Source organism: Gallus gallus, chromosome 6 (genome assembly GCF_016699485.2).
Source record: "Gallus gallus isolate bGalGal1 chromosome 6, bGalGal1.mat.broiler.GRCg7b, whole genome shotgun sequence".
Lineage (NCBI taxonomy): Eukaryota > Metazoa > Chordata > Aves > Galliformes > Phasianidae > Gallus > Gallus gallus.
Window position 1 is genome coordinate 30,576,510 of NC_052537.1, and position 21,672 is coordinate 30,598,181.

A 21,672-nucleotide genomic window follows, 5' to 3' on the forward strand; every position below is an offset into this window, starting at 1 on the left:
GATGGACCAGTGCACCTAGGTGCATCTCCCACAATGAAACGTCCCATCCTCCAGTGTTTATGAGAATGAGATTGAGAATGAATACAGCTAGAATAGCAAGATAGCTAACCTAGTAGCCAAGTCTGATGTTCATTGTCATTGTCATTGAAAGTCCTATTCCCCCCAGCAGGAACAAATCAAAGGAAACACACTTCAACCTCATGAAAAAAAAGAATGCTTTTCCTTATAAAATGGTAAAGTGGTGGGGTTGTGAAGATTGCTCTCCTATATGTTCCATACACAGTGATCCACAGCTCATCCTCAGAAACTGAATTTTAAAGCAGATTCGACTAACAGGAAAAACAAAAAAATACTTTCCCCGTGAGAAAGCATTTTAATTCTCTTCTTACCAAATGACTTTTTATCTAGAAATTGTCAAGAATGTTTCCATCTTTAAAAAAAATCATAACCTTCCAATTTTACCTGAAAGTTTCCAGTAATTTGAAATTTCCTCCAGAATCTCTTTCTGCCAGAAACTTTCACATTTAATCAAATTTGTCAATTGCCCATTAAAGCAACAATCTGGTTACCAACCTATCCCATTAAGCAGAGTATAATGGCTTAAGATGATGTAGTAGATCACAACAGCTACTACAATCATCAGTCATACGAGCTGGCTGGAGCACAACCTTCTGCAACATTCTGCACTGTTTGTAGGACTTGGAGAATTCCTTTATCATTCACAAAATCTACTTTGCACCTATCCATTGCTGAAAAATAGTCACCCTGGCACATGTATGTGAGGGAGGACCAATAAACCATGTTGGCTGTTCAATATGTTGATGACTAATAGCAGATGACATAGCCTTTTTTGCCTTCAAAGAGCAGAGAGAATTCATCTGAATAAATACCGAACAGCTGAACCAGTACAGCGATCATTGTCTTCCTTGGTCTATGCAAAGAGTACTGGAGTCTTTTTGTTTGCCTATATATCTGTATAAAATCAGATTGAGGAATCTAATAATCTTCTATGCATTCACATGTAAGTAACACGTTGTAAGTAAAACAGGTTTGCATTTCCTCGCATCAGCAAGCCAAGAACACTCTCAAATGAAATCATTAACACTCACAGAACATCTTAGGCAGTAACAGCAAAGATCAGCAACTCTTGTTAACAAGGATGATAATCATAATAGAATTGCAATAAACTTCTTTATCTAAGGAGAACAAAGAATCATAGAATGGCTTGGGTTGGAAGGGACCCCAAGGATCATCACATTCCAACCCCCCGCTACAGGCAGGGCCACTGACCACCAGATCTGGTACTAGACCAGGCTGCCCAGGGCCCCATCCAGCCTAGTCTTGAACACTTCCAGGGAAGGAACATCCTCAGCATCTCTGGGCAACCAGTACCTTGCAGAAGAGAAGCAAGGAGGAGTCACAGGCCTCACTTCTGCACAGAGATGTTCTGTATCAATTAACAACAAAGTCAGGACTGATGGGAAGGAGCCAAAGCATGGAGTAACACTTTGATGGTGTCACTGCCCCCATTTTCTGATCTCAGTCCCTTGAATTTGGGTCTGGCAAAGCTGCAGTGCACTGTTAACACCTATTCTTTATCTCCAGCCCCTAGATGCTCATCCATGCCCCATCAGGTGTCCCTGTCATGGTTTTTCATCATGAAATGTCCCAGAATCCACAGGCTGGGACAGCTCAGCCTCTGTGGTTGGTGTACCCTATGAGCCCCTTTGGCCAACATGAGAATGTCACCTGGCGGGATGGCAGACATGCTGGGATGGTGCCCTGGCAGGACTGCACAGTCAGCAGATTGGCTGTTGTCAGAGGTCACGGTTTCACAGCACACGTGCATCAGGATGTAGGATTTCTGCTGGGAGAAAACTGAAGGCTTGGAGTTCTCTTTCACTGATTTAACAGAAAAAAATCTGGAATTAGAATAAAGCAGTGAACAAACAGTGATTTCATTGTTCTCATAGCGCTTTACTTGAGCACCTCAGAGCCCTATAATATCACAAGAACATGCCTGGAAGTGCCTTAGGCTGATCAGCACAAAGTTCCTATGGAGCACAAACACACACACAGGCAGCAACACCTTATGTAAGTGCAAATACTGACTATTCTGAGAACAAAAGGAAGCTAATGGAGATGCTTATTTTCTCTCACTTCAGCAACAAAACAATGATTTGCATTTATATGCTGTTATGTACATTTTGTACATGAGCAGCCCCTGTAATTTGACTAATCTTTTGTGCTATAACCAAAGGGAGTCACTGTATTACTTTGCATTGCCATCATTTCCCTCACAGGAGTGAATCTCATTGCTTTACACACATTCAGGTATGTGTTTGTTTTTTGGTTTTCTTTGCTTGGGACAGACAGAAACTGCTGCTTTCTGAATGACAAAGAACAGAGACCTGGCTGGGGACCCGGTAATGTAAATAAAAACTCATCAGAAACATTCATGGATTTATTAATTTGTTTCCTTTGTAATTAAAATCATTCTATTCCCGGGCAGATTTCAAACTTCAGAGCAAACATCTTCACAAAAAATTTCTTAGTTCCCATGTGTTGCAGTAAAACTGTTGACTAAAATAATTAAGGGAAAAATCCTTCCCAATCCTAATGGAAAATTAAGTAAGATGGCATTAATAACCACATGTCACCATGTATGGCTAATAAACGAGCTTAGCGTATAGCCTGGGATTTCTGGGGAAGACTGCCACCCCTGGACATGCAGTTCTGTGCCTGCCTGGGATCATAGAATCGCTCAGGTTGGAAAAGACCTTAAAGATCACCAAGTCCAACCGCAACCTAACCATACTACCCTAACAACCGCTGCTTCATTCGATCTCTAAAGCCCTGTGAGAGCTCTGAAATTATGAGCCGCTGTTTTCACGAGTCCTATTCATTAAAAGAATGATCACATCATTTCAAAATCGCCCCAACGTAAACAGATCTGGATTTCTTACATGGCATCTAATTTGCAGCCACCTATAAAAGCCAAAGTGGTGGAAGTCTAATACTGATCAAAGGCATCCGGCTGTTTTCCACAGCATTTGCTACATCACTAATAGACAAAACATCTTAAGGCTCAGGCTTAGCACTGAAAGTTTCTCATTCTCTTATTAGCCAGAATTTTCTACAGTTCGGGGTAGTGAAAATAATTCTGAACAGCATATGCCTTCATTCAGCCATGCCCTCTGGTTTACAAGTGCCCGATGCTGAACGTATGCCCTCTACAGAAGGGCTCCTCCAGCACAGAGGCCATGAGGCACAGCAACAGAAACTGAAAATATGGTCTTCCCAAAAATGTCCTTGGTGCACAGCAAGGCAGGAATCCATGGACAAGACTCACTGCCACAGAGCAGTGTTCAGGATCTACCATAGAGTTAAAACATCAAAAGCAGAAGGTCAATGGATCCTCCTCAAAGGGTGGACAAGCAAATAATCCTAAACAAGCCTACCAGGAAACCAGCTTGTCACACATGGCATCCTACTGCCTTTTTTCTCTTCCACTTCAGCAGAAGCCACAGGTTATTATCTAAGTGAATAACTTAACAATAAATTCCATTCTATCTCTGACAGCTGAGTAATTGGAGAGTATTTCAATACAGAATTATAAACCAGACTTTTTTTTTTTTTTTTTAAACTCACTCTGATTTGATCTCATCTTCATTAGGACAGTACTGGAAAGCTTCAAGTCATAAAGGTCACTGAAAGATGTTGGCATATTTGCCAATCAGCCCTAGAAACTATATACACACACACACGCACGTATATATTTAAAGTACATAGGTCCAATTTCAACACATGCTATAAAATAGTCTTAAAGGAAACTTTGTGCCATTAACAAAAATATCACCATAAAATGGTTTGGATTGTAAAAATTAACCAGGATTAATTGTAATTATTTTTGAATTGCACTTCCAATAAATTAACCTTAGTCAAATTAAAATAACATTGTTCTCCAAAGAATGACTAAAACTTGATAAATCATGGATTTTGAAAAATGGTTTGGTTCCAGATAGATAAAACTTAAGACTTCTCAAGCTGTCGCTGAGACAAGCAAAGAAGAGTGGTTTCCTTGGAGTCCATCTACAGAACTGTCTAACTTAAAAGGTCATTTAAAGCTGTTTATTAGCGAATCAATTTCTACATAAGGCAAGCTGTTTGAAAAAGAAAAAAAGTCAGGGTTTTTTTTTTTGAATAAGAAAAGTCAGCACCTGCAAATAAGGAACTAAGAACAGAAATTATTCTGTTTTCCTCTCAGTTGACACAATTCACTAATGCTTTTCTAAATTCACAGCTGACATTCATTTTTGGATCACTTCAGTCTGTTATGGACTCTTCACCCAGTTCTAGCTAAAACTGCTTTCAAGGAGTTTCCTCACCAGTTTTCTAACAGCATTGCTTGAACACCATCCATATTGAATGGAACAGATGAGCTTGGCTGTGTAGGTCTACCAAACTCCAACATGTTTCTCATTGAATAACAGTACTCAGAGTTTGGCTGAGCATCATCTGAGACAATCCCTACAAGCAGGGGTGAGGAAACCAGAAGCAGAACAAAGAGCCAAGAACCAAAGGGCTCTGCCCTCAAATGAAGGCTGATCTCCACCTTTGCAGCTGAAAGAAATCAGATGAGTTTCCTGCAGGCCTTAATTGGGCTATAAACTCATTAGGCTGCTCAGGAGATTGCTACAGAGATGGCCTATAGGGGTGTACTGCTGCCTATCAGTGCTTTCTGTGATGACAAGAAGCTAGTAAAAGTAAAGGCGTATATTTAGAAGGATTTTGCAAATACGTATGGGAAATATACACTGCAACTTCCCTCATGGAATAAGACTGCACGTAACAAATATCTTCTGGAATCTTGTTTTCAGCCTAAAAGGATTAGTACTGAAATTCATTATCTTAGTCAGCCTGGATGGGAACAGAGCTGAAGTCTGTTGGGGAAACAAACTTGTTGCTGGCTGATGAGGTGATTGGGGATGACAAGACAGAGCACAGGCCTCAGTCTGCACACGGCTGCACAGCCATCCCAGGACTGGTTTGTGCCTGAGCCCAGGCCTGGCACTCAGCAACATCCTCTGCTTCCCAGCAAAGAGGCTCCCAGCAGCCAGACAAGCCCCGGCTGGCCTTCTGCCACCATGAAAACTGGTTTCACATCCACATACCAGCAAAAATGGGTTTTGTCCCTGTGACAACCCAAAGCCAAAGAAGGATGTTTGCAAATAGTGATGATAATATAAAAATTAAAGCGAATCTTGCACTGAATTTGCCTAAGTTTGGGGCCTTGGGATTTTCAGCTTGTTCCGTGAAGCAAGATTCCTAGTAAATTCCAGTTCAGACAAGATCGATGTGATCAATGCCATCCACAGCCGTGCAGGATTAGAAACAAAGCAGTATCTGGAAAGTCATGTTGCTCATCAACATTCTCTGCTATCTGGCTGTTTCTAAATCCCAAGCCTTATCCACCTCCCTCCCAGAAGCCAGTCACAGCAAGAGCACGGAGCTGTGGGCCATCCATCATCCTCAGGTTGTCCACCTGGCTACCTGCTTTGAGACAAGGTAAAGCAAGGACGGAGCGTGCTGGTTGAGCATCCTCTGTGAGCTCTGTAGGCACATGGTACAGCACATCCCTCCGTGCACACCTGTTGTGCAATGGCCCTGCAGGCCTGGGGAGTGCCCATGACCCACACCCGATGGCCCCAAGGAAGAATTGTTCCTCCTGAGCTCCCACAGCTCCGTGCCACTGCCAGGTGCTCCCAGCATGGGCACAGGGACAACACCCACAGAGGAGCATCGTGCTGGGGTGTGGAAGGTTGTCCATCTGTACAGTACAGGAAAAACACCTTGGTGTTTATGCACCATTGCACAACTGAATTTGCACAGCTTCATAGCAGCTGTAGGGTCAAGTTGGGGGAAAAAGGATCTTCGCATACAGGGCCCCCCAGGTTGTGTGTGCAAGCCAGGGAGCACAACACACAGACACAAGCAGTGGGATGGATCTGGGAGAATTGATTCGCACAGACTCCGTGTAAGATCCCATCCAGGTACCCCCATTGACACATGGCATGGTGCACAGGGAGCCAGATGCTGGCTTTTCAGAAGGAATGAGAGACAAAAAGGATGTGCAAAACAAGAGAATAAACCTGCACAGCTTTTTCTCCTTGTAGGATTTACATAAGTGTTTATCTCCTGCTCATCCCAAAACTCCGAAAGATTTCTTCCTGCCAAAGGCTGTGCCTTTTCATTAGTTTGTTTTTCAATAAGGCTGATTTTCCCAATGCTGATACAGCCAGGCATGCATTTACATGAAGTGCTTAACTTCCAAGCAAACCATTTCTGCCAGACTTTGGGAGCCTGGCCACCTCAGAACCAGGGAGCAGCTCAGCACCTAGTGCTTCCCACCCAACACCACATCCCCTCACACCTAATGGCAACAGCCAAACCCAGCACCTGGATCCAACATCTAAGGGCCTTCCAGCTCCTCTCGGCACCACTTGCCATGGAGAAGCACGCAACACTGACATTGGGCCACTCTTCAGTTTGTTAAGTGTGACATCCACTTGGCTCAAAGTGATGTTTTCATGATGAAAGCAACCAAGCAGAATATCTGCTCAAACACAGAGCACCACTTCCTGAGACGTGGGGCCCAACCTGGGCCTTTTGCCTACCTGTGTTCCCTTGTAGTGTACATTGGAGGCCTCTAAGCAAAATGCAAGGCTAACAGCTGTCAAACCTGATATCCTTGCTCCCTTCCCCTCCTCATCCCAACTGCTCCTTCTTTTTTCACCTCAGTAATCACCCCCTTCCTTCTGTGATTCCCCACTAGAACAGGGGTGACCAAACCCATTGCAGCAGATCCAAGGGTGCACCAGCTACAGGCAGAACGTGTCATTCCAGCAACAGATAGACCTGAGGACTTCTGTCCTTGATTAATGGAACCCCTACGCTGTGCTCTTGTGCAGGAAATGTGTTACTGGGATAGTTGCTGCAGTCAAAGCTGGAAAACTGGAAAACTTTAGGAATATTAATTTTGATGAATTGTCTCTGAACAGTGCAACTTGCCAGGCTGCAAATAGCTTTCTTCAAGTAATAAGTGGGTTCTTTTATAAACTTAAGAGCACAGAAAAGATATGGTTTGCAGTGTGTCGTGCACAGAGCAAACAGAAAGGGATGCACATGCCTGGCAGTCTCCAGTTCAGTGCTTTCTCTGGGAGTCCAGGAGTCTTCCTTTTACGTATAGAGGCTTGCCAGCAACAAAAACAAACCCATTGGTTTTCCTAAAGCACATCCTGGACAGCATCCACTCCTGCATGATTTTAAATTGCTTTACCTTGGCTGCAACAACAAGCCCAGGGGCACGGACAAAGGTGTGACAGCAGAGACTTGGAGGAAATTAATAAGTACAAAGGAGCTGCACACAGCAGAAAATCTAAATATGAGAGAGACAATGGAAATGATCCATCCCAGACAGCCCAGAAGGTGAATTCCCACCATCAAAAGGCATCCTTAATCTCTTAATGCATTAAGTGGATTCAGCAGTCATTACAACTGCCTAAGCATTTAAAGGTTAATTGTAACTAAGATCTTCTAACAATCTGATGTCAGAGAATAAAGGTTTCAGGAGATGAAACAACCACGATTAAAAAGTTGATATCACAGATTCATCTCTCCCATAGATTTGTTCAGTGCCTAACTGGACAGCTGTCCCCTGGGCAGTCTGATCTGGTGGGTGGCAACCTGCCCATGGCAGGGATGTTGCAACTGAGTGATCTTTAAGGCTGTTGCCAACCCAAGCCATTCTAACTCTGACTCTTCAGCTTTACAAGCATGAGTACATCAAGTCCAGTTTTCCCCACTCTAGCTTTACACAAGTGCAGAGTAGATGTAAGGTTAGAGTTTTGCTAATTTGAAATAATAAAAGGAGTGAAAGGAGAAGAAAAGCAACATTGCTATCCTATCAGACACAACTTCATTCAGCGATACTGCTCTTGGATGAAATCAGATCTCTGCTCTATTTTCCAAAGGAGATCCAAAAACAGGGCTAGCACCATGCCGAGAACATCTCTATTTTCAACCCAGGTCATTCTATGATTCCATGATCCTACGAAACAAGCTGGACTTTCCTTAGGAATATACCCAGCTCAAAACCTTTTCTCTGACATCTAGTGTTTTAGGACTGATGGGATTTCAAAAGGTTTTAAAACCCAGTTATCATAACAGCTAAATGCATTGTTCACATTTCATACTGCGGGGGAAGAAGAAAAAAACAAATAGACAAGATCTTTTCCATTAACAAACAGCTGAAACCACTTCTTGGAACTGCCTTTTAAGATAAGGATTTCTACCTGCTTTGCACTCCTTGGGTGTGTTCAGGGAGCAGGTTAAGACTGAGGATGTGAAGGTACAAGTGCTCCTTTCTAAGATACTCTCTTAACAGAAGTCAGGCAGTTTCCTCCAGGTCTGGTAGGAATCCAAACCAGCTTTTATTGCTTTCTATAGGGAGTTTTGATCGATGCATGGTCCACAGGAGGGAAAATGCTCATTTAGTCTTTATCTTGTTTCTCATTAGCAAGGATGCTAAGTGAAATATTGGGCCACACAACTTCAGTTCCAGCAGGACCAGGTGCAAAGCATAAGGCTAACAGACAACCAGCAGGAAGAGTTCTCAGCCTCTGAAGGTCACAAAGTGTATGCAAAAGAAAATACCAATAACTATGTAAGCTGACAGAAGTTGCAATGAATCTCTAAATCTAAACAGCAATGCAAATTGGCTCTGACATTCAGCACTCAATTCACCACTCGCCCAACACAGCAAAGAAATCATTCTTCCAATTAACACGGAAAGTAAAGAACCAATGATTAACACCAAGTGTTTGAATGCACTATTATCTGATGTTAACAGCCCTCCACAACCAAGGATTGATTCCAGGCACCTCAGGCCCTCAAGAGCACTTCTTCAGAGCCATAGAGAGCCCTATAAGAGATAAATCAAGATCAAACTCAGGAAATTAGCTTTCATCTGTATCACAAAAGCAATGTAAAAAAATTTATGACTGCAATTAAGCCTGTAAAATAAGCCTAATTCTTAACTTTCGGAAAGTGATTAAGGCAGCATTTTGGAGCAATGGATTGGTGGGAGCCCCACGTGAGCTCAGTTTTAGAGGTGCAGATGATCATGCTGAGAAAACAGAGCACTACAAGTTAGGGATATCCAGCTTAACATACACCAATGTTAAAATCAGGCCAAGTTGAAATGAAAGAGGGCTGTTTTTATGCTGCTGCTTGAAGTACAAGACACATCTGGTGTTGTACATTCCCTCGGCATCACAGGGAATAGCACTCATCCTTAACCTTACTTATCCTCCACAGAGAAGGTCACAGATACACACAGACACACAAGGGTTGTTGAAGGGAGAAGGCCAGCATAACTACTGGAGCCCCCAGCTCCTGCCAAGCAGTGTTTGTCTCCATCACCGTGAGCAGCACAGTTCTGGTGAGCAAAGGCGGGCCTAAAACTCTCCACAGGATCAGTTCAGAGGAGTTCACACAAGTTTCCCGACAGAAACAAGAGAAAACCATCAGCCCGAGACAAAAACAAGAGATTCTCCTCAATGTTCTTCTGGAAGGCGCCCAGCTCAACAACACACACAGAGAGAACAGGCAGCGGAAAAGTCATCTTGAAATTCAATTCTAAAAGAGACAGTACAGCTAATGTTCTCCAGGCTCAGGAGGATGGAACTGAGTTATTTATTCAGAATGAAGCAGGTCTGGCTAATGTAGAGTTCATGTGTAATTGGCTCTGATGAACAGTAAAGTTGCAAACTCATTTCACTAGTGCATGAATGTGCAGAAGGCAATCTACCATTGAGCATTTTATAGGAAATACCATTATCCAGTGACATGCAGCCTTCTGCCATGTGGATCACAGCCCATTTAACAGTGACATCGATGCTAGGCTGCTCTGAGGAAGGAAAGGCAGTTCTGCCCATTACATAGCAGCCAACATCATTAGGGTCAATTACCCCATTAGCACTGAAACAAACCACAGATTCCTTACGCACGAACAGAGAGCTTCAATCTTCTCCTAGTATCACTTTCAACTAGCAATCACAAAATGGGTATATGAAGATATTCAGCTACTTACAAAGAGCACTGAGCACCTAGCAGAATTGGGTCCTTAATTAGGGTTTAATAAGATGGTAATTGTAATGGTAGTGGTCTCATTACCCTGATGCCTCATTACTGTGAACACAGATCAAGTAGAGAAAGCCAGTCAACCTTGCAAGCCTTTCCAAACAATGAGACTACAGTTGATTAAAGCAAGCACTGCTTTTGTGACAACTACTAATTAAAAGCTATTTCATGGCCAATGGGAAACTAATAGCAATTTGTGTCACTCTTTTTAAGTACATCTTTAGTAAGAAGCATGGGACCAGGAAGTTTGTTAATACTAAATAAATGCCAAAAATAGAGAGGAAGAATTTGTAGTCAGCACCACAAAAAAATGAGGAACACCAGACTGGAACGATGTTTGCACCAAAGACAGTCCATGGAAATCACTAATGACTGTTCATTGTAAAGTCTCTAAAGCAGACCAATACGTTCCAGAATCATGAAGAACTTAATGGCCTTTGGTTACCAGCTATGTCTATTTAAGCTGCCACTTTAGGCACAAATTTCAGCACTGCTCTACTCCTTAGGAACTGAAGTCATGCTGGATTTTAGTGTAGTGTTCTACTTCTCTTTGATCAAACAAAAACATCTGTCTGGTGATTCTTATCTGCCTCCATTTGTAGAAGGTCATAGCTCCAGGTCCAAGACAAAGCTGTGCATTTACTAAGAACAGCATTTACAGCAATGTGTTTCATACATCTTTTTCTTGTGATTTTAGGAGTTCAGAGGAAAAGCCAGAGCGCCCCATGAACAAAATGGCAGTACAGATACCACTTCATGCTGTGCAATCCTCCAGCTGCCAATCAATTAGTTATTACTGATTGCAGACCAAGATGGCGCATCTTCTAGACTGTTGTTCACCTGCTTTCAATTGAGAACAAGGCTGCTGAGACTGGGATCTTGCAGCAAGCCATTTTACATCATTCTTTCACCATCGGAAAGCAATGTGAGAGTTGGTAAAATGAGCTCAAAAGAAATGGTCCATTAAAAACAAATATTGAAGTGGCTTTAACAAAAATGAATCACTTAAAAAAAACCAAAAACTTCTGGTCTTGATCTCGAAATCCAACTAGAAAATTTAGAAAATAGCCTTTTTTTGCTGGCCTGTTTTCTTTGTTGGTTTAGATCTTTGAAGCTGCTTGCCCCAGGATCAAACACACAAAGCATCAATATCATCACTCTGAGCATCAGCCGTGTGCTTACAGAGTCAGTGGTGAATAAGCAGCACCTTTCAAGGATGTTAATGCACAGAGAGCTCCTTCAGGGTGGCCCAAGAGCATTATAGGAGAATAAACACAGATATCACAAGGTGAGTTAATATAAAACAAGAGCACAGAGCCACAACACTAGGAAGTCTGGCTGCGTATTATTGGTTTTACACCACAGGCTACTGAAATCCAAAGGGGAATCTGCAAAAGGCTCCATCAGCCTTCAGAAAGGTCATTTAGCACCAACGCACCATGGCAAACACAGGGCAAGGGTACAATAGAGGGATTTCTACCAGCCTTGCTATGCAACCGCTCTTCTGAAGGAAACAGATGATATCTCATTACCAAAAATGCCATTTCTGGAGACCGAGTGGCCCCCAGACCCATACTGCAGGATGCAATCCATACCAAAACCCTGCTGTGCATCAGAGAACTTCCAGGCCAAGTCAGAAAATGGGTGGACACTAAGGCAGATGGAAGACTTCAAGCTTGTAAAATACTTAACGAGGGAAGAAGAGGTTTATCGTCTGTGCAGCATCACTTGAACGTAATCGGATGTGACAGGACTGAGCTTTAACCCTGGTCTGTGAAATATCCAAAATGGAGATGAGGAAATAACAGTCTCTTCATAGATGAGAAATTGAGGCATAATATGACTAAAGAGACATATTTTTAAAATACACCTCAATACTCAGAAAAGCATCTAGACTACTAGACAGAAGAGGGCTAACAATACCCTTACAAACTTTAAACCTTTAAACTTACTACTTTGTCATAAATTTAAGTGAATTCTCCTAAAAATTGCATTACTCTAGTATTTACATCAGTTTTGATGCTGATGAACAATTGTACTTTATGGAGCTTAACAAAATTCACCAAGAAAAATTTCATTTTAGCAAAGGAAACGATTTTGTGACTGGGACATGAGGTCTGTCTTGGTTTCTCCCATCTGACACCCACTTTCAGAGGCCATATGACCTCCACCACCCTTTCGTGCTGAAGGAAGTGATCTGTCATGAATCCTCTGAGGCCCACAACTCCAGCAAACTCCATTATCTTGCCTAACACCGTCCAACCAGTTTCAGTATGGCTGAACCTTCACTCGAGTCAGAGTTTCACACAACATCCCTACTCGGTTGGTGTATCATTAAAGGAACAGTCGAATGCCATTTCCATCTTTGCACAACAGTGGGTGCAGTCACACACTTGAGCACTTCCTGAACACACACCTCGTGTCAAACCCCCAGCCTTTGGGATTTCACAGGGCAGTTCCTCCCAGGGACAGCACAGGCAGTGCTTCCATCACTCTTCCTAACAGATTTCTATCTGTTTTGGAACATCAAGCTACCAGCATTTTAATCCTTTCTGCAACATGACTACTTAGGGGAATTAAAATACCACTCCACCAAATGATTGCCAGTACATCATCCATGCAGAAGAGAGCAATCAAACCTGCTTCAGCAACTAAGCCTAGGGGAATTCAGGTCATCATCTCTCTCCTCAGAAAGGGACAGAGCCCTACTAATTGCATTGTTGTCCTTCCCTAAGCACCCACTCCAGGGAACCCAGGAGTGGAGCAGGAGGATTTCATACAATGGCTTGGGCTGGGAGGGATCTCAAGGCCTACCCTGCTGCAGGTAAGGTTGCCACCCACTAAATCAGACAGCATAGGGCCCCATCCAATCTGGCCTTAAGCACTTTTTGAAGGCGCTCAGCAGCTGCAACTCAGAAGATGCTGCAAAGCTGAAATACAGTCTTGGCATCTGATGTTATGTGGAAAACTACGAGCTTTGGACAGAATTCAGGCAATGCTTTGGAGAAGACAAAGGATGCTGAAATTGGGCCTATGAAGGCACACACCTTTAGCACTCCCTCCCCTCTGTTCATGAGTTGTCATGTTCCACATGACCTGGCAGCTGTATTTTCAGCTCTCTGCAATTCTAAGAATTCTTAAGAGATCAGTATCCATGAGCCAGCTGCATTCTGTGGTTTAAAATTCCATTCATTAGCCTCAAATTGACTGATACATAACTAAAGCCACACTGGCTCAATTAAAAGCAGCCAGATCTGACTTTTTTCCTGTGCACAGATAGCTTGTGGATGAAGAAAAGTAACTTAATAATTACTAAAGCATTCGTATTGAACAAGAGGAATTCATCAGATTCAGCTATGCTTGAAGTCACTCACTCTGAGAATGCAGCCCAAACCAAAGTTAAATTAGCTCAAGTGAGAACAAGCTTCACATGCATTATCTTCCAGAATGCTTTCAAAAAATCAATAATGCTCTTGAAATGCTTTAAATACAACCAGAGATTTGCTGCAACGTAGCTAAACCAATTTAAGAGCGGAGGTTTGTTCTGCCTTGGGAATTGCTGAACTGAAACACAAGCACCATTTGGTGGTACAACTAATAACATCCTCCAGTGCCCAGTACACACCTGCCTACTTAGTTAAGTAAATCCAAGGGCAAAGGACAACCTTCTGTCTCCTTGCTTATAAGGCAGAGGAGCTCCTAACCCCAAAGGTTAGCCATGGGCCACACACATACTATCATTACAGCATTAATCAAAAGCTCAGCATCAGGGCTGTGGGTCCCACTGCTCACCCTGCCCTTCCACGCTGCGCTGGGGAGCTCAGAGCAGCTGTGCCCATCTCTCTCTAACATTTCAGAAGCAGAAAGCCATGACTGATTTCTTACAGCAGAGCCCTGAGATGACACGCTCCAGGAAGACACAGCAGCTCTGGCAAATAAATTCACCTCAAAGGCAACTCTTGAAACTTGAACACCAACTGTGGTTTAATTTAACAGATGAAGGTGGAAACGTGGTGACAGACAATTTAAATAACAAGAAAGCACACTGTAGATGAAAGAGACCATTCTGCAACAATAACTGCAAAGCCAAAGCTCAGCCACAGCAGCTGAGCTGCTGCTGAACTGCCTTGCTTATAGAATGGCTTCAGTTGAAAGGGACCTTAAAGATCAAGTTGCTCAGTTTGAATCTTCAGATGCAAACAGATGCTTAGAAGATGAGTTGCTGGGCTGGCAAGAAGACTTGGCAAATTACAAGCTTGCTTGCTATCCTATAATGGATAATCATGAAGTCCAGATGATCAGTTAGTCTGATCACAGAGAATCTTCAGCAGTTGGTGCAATTTCCACTGTAGCAAATCTTTGCTAAATAAAATGAGGTACTGTCATGCTAGAAGTCTTTCCTAGTTACTTTTACTGAAGGAAATCAAGTTGGTAACTCCCAGTTCATCAGCAGGATCTGGGCACGGTATCACAAATCCCCATTTGAATTAGTCATCTCCAAGCTCAGACATGAGTCTGTCCAGCAACACCTACATGCTAAAACAGTGAGCTACGAAGCGCAAATGATGAAGGCTTGATTCCATAGTTTGCAGAACCGACACAAATTCATGTGGCAATAAGCATAGCCGGGTTACATTAGAGCAAATCATTCAGCAAGCATGCGGCAAGAGCCTTTAATAGTGATGATGGGAAAGCTTTTATTAATAAACTGCCATTTGAAAGCTATGCAGTAGGTACAGGCAGCTCTCACAAGAGAGAGGTGACCATGTGCCAACTGCTGTGCTCACCAATAGCAGAAAAAGAGGGAAACAGCGAACCTAGCACCCAGGGGAGTAAAGAAGATTGGCTACAAAGAGCTACAGGACAACATTACTACTAAGCACGAGGGTAAGCAATCATTCACACAAATAGGGTAAGTAATCAAATTACTCATTTTTATATCAAAGGTCAAAAGGATGCATCAGAAAAACCCAGTCCTCATTTTCCTTCCACAAGAAGGAGCTCTGAGTTACAGTTACCCACAAATGAGATCTTGGGACTATGACAGCTCTAAGAAGAACTGTACCATATACAGCAGTTATTAAGAAGAGACAAGTTTTATGCCAGGAATTATTAGGAAAGATTTTCATATAAAAACATGAATCAGATGAAGGATTTATATCAACAACAGTGTGTGCAGTCTTTCAATTCATGACACCTGCCTGGGGGGATACTCAGAACAGAATCACAGCTCAGGGATCTCATTTTGACTCATGGGTCTCCCCTGCTTATCTGCACTTAAATATGACATCCTCTGAAGCAGAAGACTGGAGCCACAGCTAGAAAGCATACAATCACTTGAACACGCTTGCAAACATTGTAACCCAAGGAACAAATATGATGATCAGTTTGTTTATATTATAATCAAATAATCACTAGGTACGATGCATCTCTGTACTTTAAGAAAATGGTTCCGTAGCTTGGATGAAATTCTGCCTATCATTCATTGTAACAGATCAAACTGTGGTCAGCACGAAAGCAGAGCACAAGCTAAGACAACCACGGCCATTACCAAGACAGCTGGTAAAGCCCTTGGGATGAATATATACCACATATAATATAATTTAAAGGGAACTTCAAGGGAACTGCGGGCGTGCAGCAGTCAAAGTTGTGTAGTTTGAACAATGTGGGCTATAAAAGCAACAGGAAGCAGCAGACTAAACACAGAATCCTTTCATAAAAAAAACCAACTGGGCCTGTTTCCTTGCATGGTCAGACAGGCCTTGCCTGGCAAGATTCGCTCCCAGCTTCCCTGAATGAGAAGGGTTCTGGTACCAGCACACCATGGCCAGCAATGCAGAGATTCAACAGCTGAAATCGTGAAGCATTATATGTGTATGTATTCAGTGCTGTGTGGGAACTGCTCAAGAATTTTTTTGTTTCTTTCACCTTGTCCATAGAGGAAAGTCATGTCAGGCATCTACAATAGGCAATTTTAACGTTTCACACCTTGACCCATTTCAAGGCTGATGCTCAGCCTTATCTGCCATAGTTTCATATCTTATCTTTGTGGGTAATTGTAGTACATCAGCTGATCCACAGTAATTGCCTCTGCAGACTCTTTCTGGGTGTAAGCTCACAGTGTAATTTAGTTCAGTCACTAGGTGCCTCTATGGGACAGTAATTTGAACCTAAGAAGATGCACCACAGCACCCCAGGGACAGAGAAGGGGAGAGCCAGAAGGGGTTTCAGAATACTCATCGCCCATGAAATTCTGGAATCTCCTTAAACCAGTCACTCAGGTTAGGTCAAGATACTCAAATTTAATCTCTTCCACCCCCTCTAGTGAAACACAAAGTACTTTGCCAGGGAGCTTTCAACTGAGGCCAAAGCATCAAGATTGTCTGTCTTGTACTGCTGGAGCATCGTTCTCCTGCACCCCCTGACAGAAGCTGAGGTTCCCTTCTGTAGCAATTGGACAGATCAATACAATGGGAAAGGCATTACAACAGAGGCGTGATGACAGAAGGACCAGCATGATAGAAAGGTGCTAGAGGGGAAGGGAAGAAGATTGCTCATCCATATCAGAAGATTCCAGGTTCACAGGGGAAAGCTTCACCAAGGAGGGATCTCCAGGAAGGGATCCTTCCCCAGGGGCACTCAGCCCTTAAATGAGGTCTAAGAGAGGTGCAGCCAGGTTCCACCCCTTCTGCTCACACAGCTGAATTGCCTCCACCTGTGCTCCCAGGGCTGACCGGGTCCTTTCCCCAGGTGCTCAATCAGTAGTTCAAGCTGGGACTCAACAGTTACCATCCACTCTCAGACATGGCTCAGCACCCAAGCCAAAGGCAGTGAATTAAAGCACCAATAAAGATTAGATTCTCTGCACAACTTCTGTTAACAGGCACTGGAGCATAAAAATACTTTGTTGGGACCATATCACACCAACTGATGACATAAAAAGTAATGTCTTACTGGACAAAATCACTTCCTCTGTACAAAAAAAAAATCATTATTTCTCCAAACCCAAAATTCAAGTGCTGCAGTGCTACAAGCACAGTACCCTCAGTGCAACTGTGTTGCACCATTACCTTGGAGACCAACAGGCAAATACCCATAGCTTTGTCATGGAGGAAAGAACTTTCTCTTCTACCAGCCAGAGAATACCTCAAGATTAAGGTTCAGAAGGTCAGATCCCCAACTACTTCCTAAATCTCCTCTTAGCTACATATGATAAAATATTAAGTAGGACCTCCATTTCCTTCCACAAAAGTCATAATAGCGATAGATTGAGAATCTACCTTCAAATCCCACATCTGAGAGCAGTGTCCAAGTACTACTTCAGCTCCAGCAGCTTGATGCTACAACCACTGCCCTGGGACCATTGTTCCAGTGCCCAGCCACCTTTTGGTGAGGAACCTTTTCCTATATGCAACTAACATCACAGTGAATATTCCCACATTACCACTCCGTCATGCTGTAATGCGATTAAAGGCACAGCAACGATAGCAGGGTAGCAAAGTCCTAAACTGCAGCAAGTGAGGATATGCCCAAATGCAGCAGCCATGGACACAGAAACAGGAAAAAAAAATCTGCTTACCCTTAGAAGGCCTCAGGTATGCAGGGACCTCCAGCAAGATACCCTCACCTCCACTGCCAACCCTTAAATGAGGTCTGGGAAGGGGTGGATCCTGGCTCCAGTCCTTCTGATCACTCAGCTGCAGTGCATGCACCTGAGCTTCCCTTGGCTGGCCCTGCCTTCCCACCAGGTGCTCAATCACTGTTTCAAGCCATGACTTAGAATTTCTGCTACACACACCATACCAGCAGAAACTGCACCGATCCTAAAGGTACTCAAACCAACATATCGTGAGCTCTACTACATGACACCTGGTGCATTTCAAGACATCAAAACACCTTTGGTTTTCTCTCAGCAGGAGCTGAGGGTCATGACAAGAGTAGAGATTTAAGTAGGTGGGTGTTTCTTTTACCATTCCATAGTTCTACAAAACAGTCCCTTCTCCAAGGCTGCCACAGTACAGTACTTTTCTGTCATTCAGAACATGACCTTTGTGCTATTGGTTATTTTGTTTTTAAACCTGAGGTCAAAATACTGTTGTTGCTTGACACCATTAATTTTACCAACACTTCCTCAATAACTGCTGAAAGACATCAAGGAAATGCAACTATAGGAGAGATGAGTGCTTATCTACATGGATTCCCTTTTATCATTGGTATCAAAGCCCATCTTAAATACACATTGGCAATCCCCTACCATCACAATCATCACGAACTTCAATATTTCAGCTTTCAAAATCAAGAAATGAAATTCATCTAAAAATATTTTAATGTAGCAAGTTTGGCTATAGAACCAGTGCAACATAGAGAGGACACCCATTGCATAACCAACTTTACTGCTTAATCTTAACAGAGTAAGCTACAGATGCAACGGATTTACCACAAGTTATTTGGTTAAATTAAATACTGCAGTTAGGATCATGCTGTTCATAGTTGCTGTGGCTTTACAGTACCATTGCTCAAGGTGGCCGAGTTAGTTTTACTGTAAAATGCAAGTTTACAGAGAAACAAATAATTTAGTATAGTATGCTGCACTCCGTTTCATGCTCAGTCACAATGATAAAGTCTTAGACAAACACCATTTCAGCATTATGTTAATAATGCCAAAACACACAAATTTTAATGCCAAATTTACAACGTAATACAGTGCTTAACAAACAGATTTCTCGTGTATGTTGGCCCAGTGAGAATGCTGCACAGGACTGAGAAGCATCCAAGCACTGCTTGTAGTGCGCATGAAGTGAACCACGCCGACAGGAATGCTCTCCCTTCTGAAGGAATTACTGTCCTAGAAGTCTGTGCCCCAAGCATAATGTGACATAAAATCAATGTTAGAACTCTTGCCTCACACGAAGCAAAAGCACTACGTTATATACAAACTTAAATCAGTAAAAATATTTGAAAAAAACAGAAAAAGTTGTAATCAGTTGACAAAGATGACAGAGCTCGCTTACTGTATGTACTATGTGAACAAGAATGAAGTTGTAAACAGACTTTAACCAGGTTAAGTTAACGCATCTGCTCTGAATTCGAGTGTTGTCATTTCAGCACAGAATGATGTTTAAAGCTAAGGACACTATCAGAGGTCTTATTTTTGTTTAAAGCCAAAACTGACACAGATCTGGAAGCTGGCAAATCTTTTTTTCCCTCCTAGCGCTCATCAACTTCTCCAGTGCATACCAGCAATGGTGTTCAAAATACCTGCTTCTGTTTAATGTTGCTTCAACTTAAGTGGCTGGTAGAAAGTGGAAACAAATGCTAGGAGCATTTGAAAATCTCTCTTCAGCTTGGGCTGCTTTTCCACTATTAGGTACGGTGTCTGACTGCTGGCATTGCTCTCCCTGGAAAACAAAACACTGATGCATTCATTTTAAAGCTTCCTCATAATTAAATTTCCTTTGCAAGCATGCAAAACAATACATAGCAATAATCAAACTGTCAATCACGGTGTCCTTTTCCTTCTCCCCTTTTTCCCCCCTTCCAAACTAAAGGTATTGCCAAAATGGTTGATGTGAAATCGGTAACATTGAACTCATTTACATGAAGTCTGGCTACAAAGCACAAAGAAAAATAAAGTTTATCCCTGCCGCATATATTATTATTAAATCTTTTTCCTGCATTTCAGAATGAAGACATGCAAGCATACAGGGGTTTCTGTTTTGCTGTTTTTTAAACAGGAATAAGAGTTGTGCAAGACATAACTGAATAAACTTCTGTTTCACTTCAGAAAGATTTTATATTACCAACTCATTTACCTTTATAACTAAAAGTGATAAAAATAAATCCACAGTGATAAAAAAAACTTAGTCAAACTGGTCTTTCAAGTACGTTTTTCCCCTCACAGGAATTACATTAGCCATGTATGGATAAAAACTCACGTCGCAATCATTAGGATTCAGACCATAGGTCCTGACCTCCTAGAACTGGACTCAGCTGGACCTCCTGCTGAGCCTGCACAGGACTGGAAGCAGGTACACGTGTTACACCACTCCTGAACTCCCTGATTCTGACCACATCCACCATCACACCCCCATCACACCCCTGCACCAGGAGAAATAGCAGAGGAGACACACAGTGATCTTGGAAAGGTGGTATTCACTGATCAACCAGGTGCAAATCTGGTTTGTGCTGATAGAGATGTACTTTACAGACCTACTACAGTAGAACATTTTTCCCCCATAATCCACCCTAAAAAATTCAGCTGTGGCAACTAACATTTCCACATGACACAGCCTAAAATACATCTCAGTATTTCCTTCAGTTTGGAATTCACATCTCAAACAACTGCAATTACAGAGGCCAATGAAGAGTTAGAGAGGGGTTCTACAAGAGTTGGTCCCAGTACTGAACATTACTACATACGAGAAATGAAAAGGGACAAACTTCTGAGTCACAATTAGTGATGGTAATAGGTTCAACTTTTCTTCCTTCCTCTTTAAATTCACCTCCTATTGATGCGAGAGAGAAAAGTGCAACTTTGCAGCATGTTTGTTCACATCAAGTTTTTCCTCAAGAACACATTTTGCATTAACAAAATATGGTCTATAAAGTCGCAAAGTGCACAAGCTGAAGGCACAGAGTACAAACACATAGGAAAGCAGAGTTCAAAATAACAAGAAAAAAAACCTGGAATTTAAGACTCCCTGACAGAAGATACATTTATATGGGACCAACTCTTAAAAGATGACCATTTTTATACTAACGAAAAAAATACTGCAAAATAATGAAAATTTATTCCTATTATTTAATCAAAAGCTCCAGAAAATACCTTGAAGTTTAAAAACTAATTCACTGACATGTTAACTAGTTTTAAGAACGTCCATAATCATAAGAAAAGAGTGCAAAAAAGGTTCTTCCATTCTAATGCTTTTGGAAGCTGCTGATTTCGGCTGCCCATTCCCACTTTGACAGGATTATTTTTCAAGGTGCGTTCCTCACAATAATCGTAGAGCATGAACTTGTTGAGAGACTAGACCAAGGAGATATGTCTTTCAAAGTCATCCCAATTGTAGCAGCAACTGACATTTTATTATATGAAGAAGAGAGTCCAAAGTTCTTCTTCAAGGCATAGTTCAGGTCAGAGCTCAAGCATCATCAGTTGCCAAAGAAGGCTCCGGATATCACCTGTGCTCCTCCAGTGTCTGTTGTGGCTAGGAATAGAAGCTGATCCAGTATATTCACTATCTGTATCCCCTGGAGCTTGCACAAGCTGATGAGCCATCTGAAATCATAAAAAAAGTTCAAGATGTTCTCTCGTTAAGATTCCATGTTAGGTCCTTTGCCCTCCTTCCCCAATAACCCTAAAAACAGCACTGCCTTTGAAACATTAACAGTGTAACCTGAAGACGATACACCAAGTAAACACTCGTGCATTTCAGTTTGAAATAAGTATTCATAATGGAACTGTGTGGC

At 42.3% G+C, this 21,672-nt stretch overlaps 2 protein-coding genes across 3 annotated transcripts in view; both read right to left on the reverse strand.

Moving 5' to 3' along the window:
* PRLHR (prolactin releasing hormone receptor) overlaps positions 1-20,302 on the reverse strand; it is a 66,444-nt gene extending 46,142 nt beyond the window's left edge. For both annotated transcript variants that reach the window (XM_046942970.1, XM_046942969.1), the window contains exon 1: positions 1,750-20,302. The gene's annotated coding sequence lies outside the window, so the exon portion shown is untranslated. The remainder of the gene's footprint in view (positions 1-1,749) is intronic.
* The window catches only part of CACUL1 (CDK2 associated cullin domain 1), a 41,498-nt gene continuing 38,337 nt past the window's right edge, over positions 18,512-21,672 (reverse strand). The window contains exon 9 of the mRNA NM_001031238.2: positions 18,512-21,481. Coding sequence (NP_001026409.1) covers positions 21,441-21,481 — 41 coding nt within the window. The 3' untranslated portion in view covers positions 18,512-21,440. The remainder of the gene's footprint in view (positions 21,482-21,672) is intronic.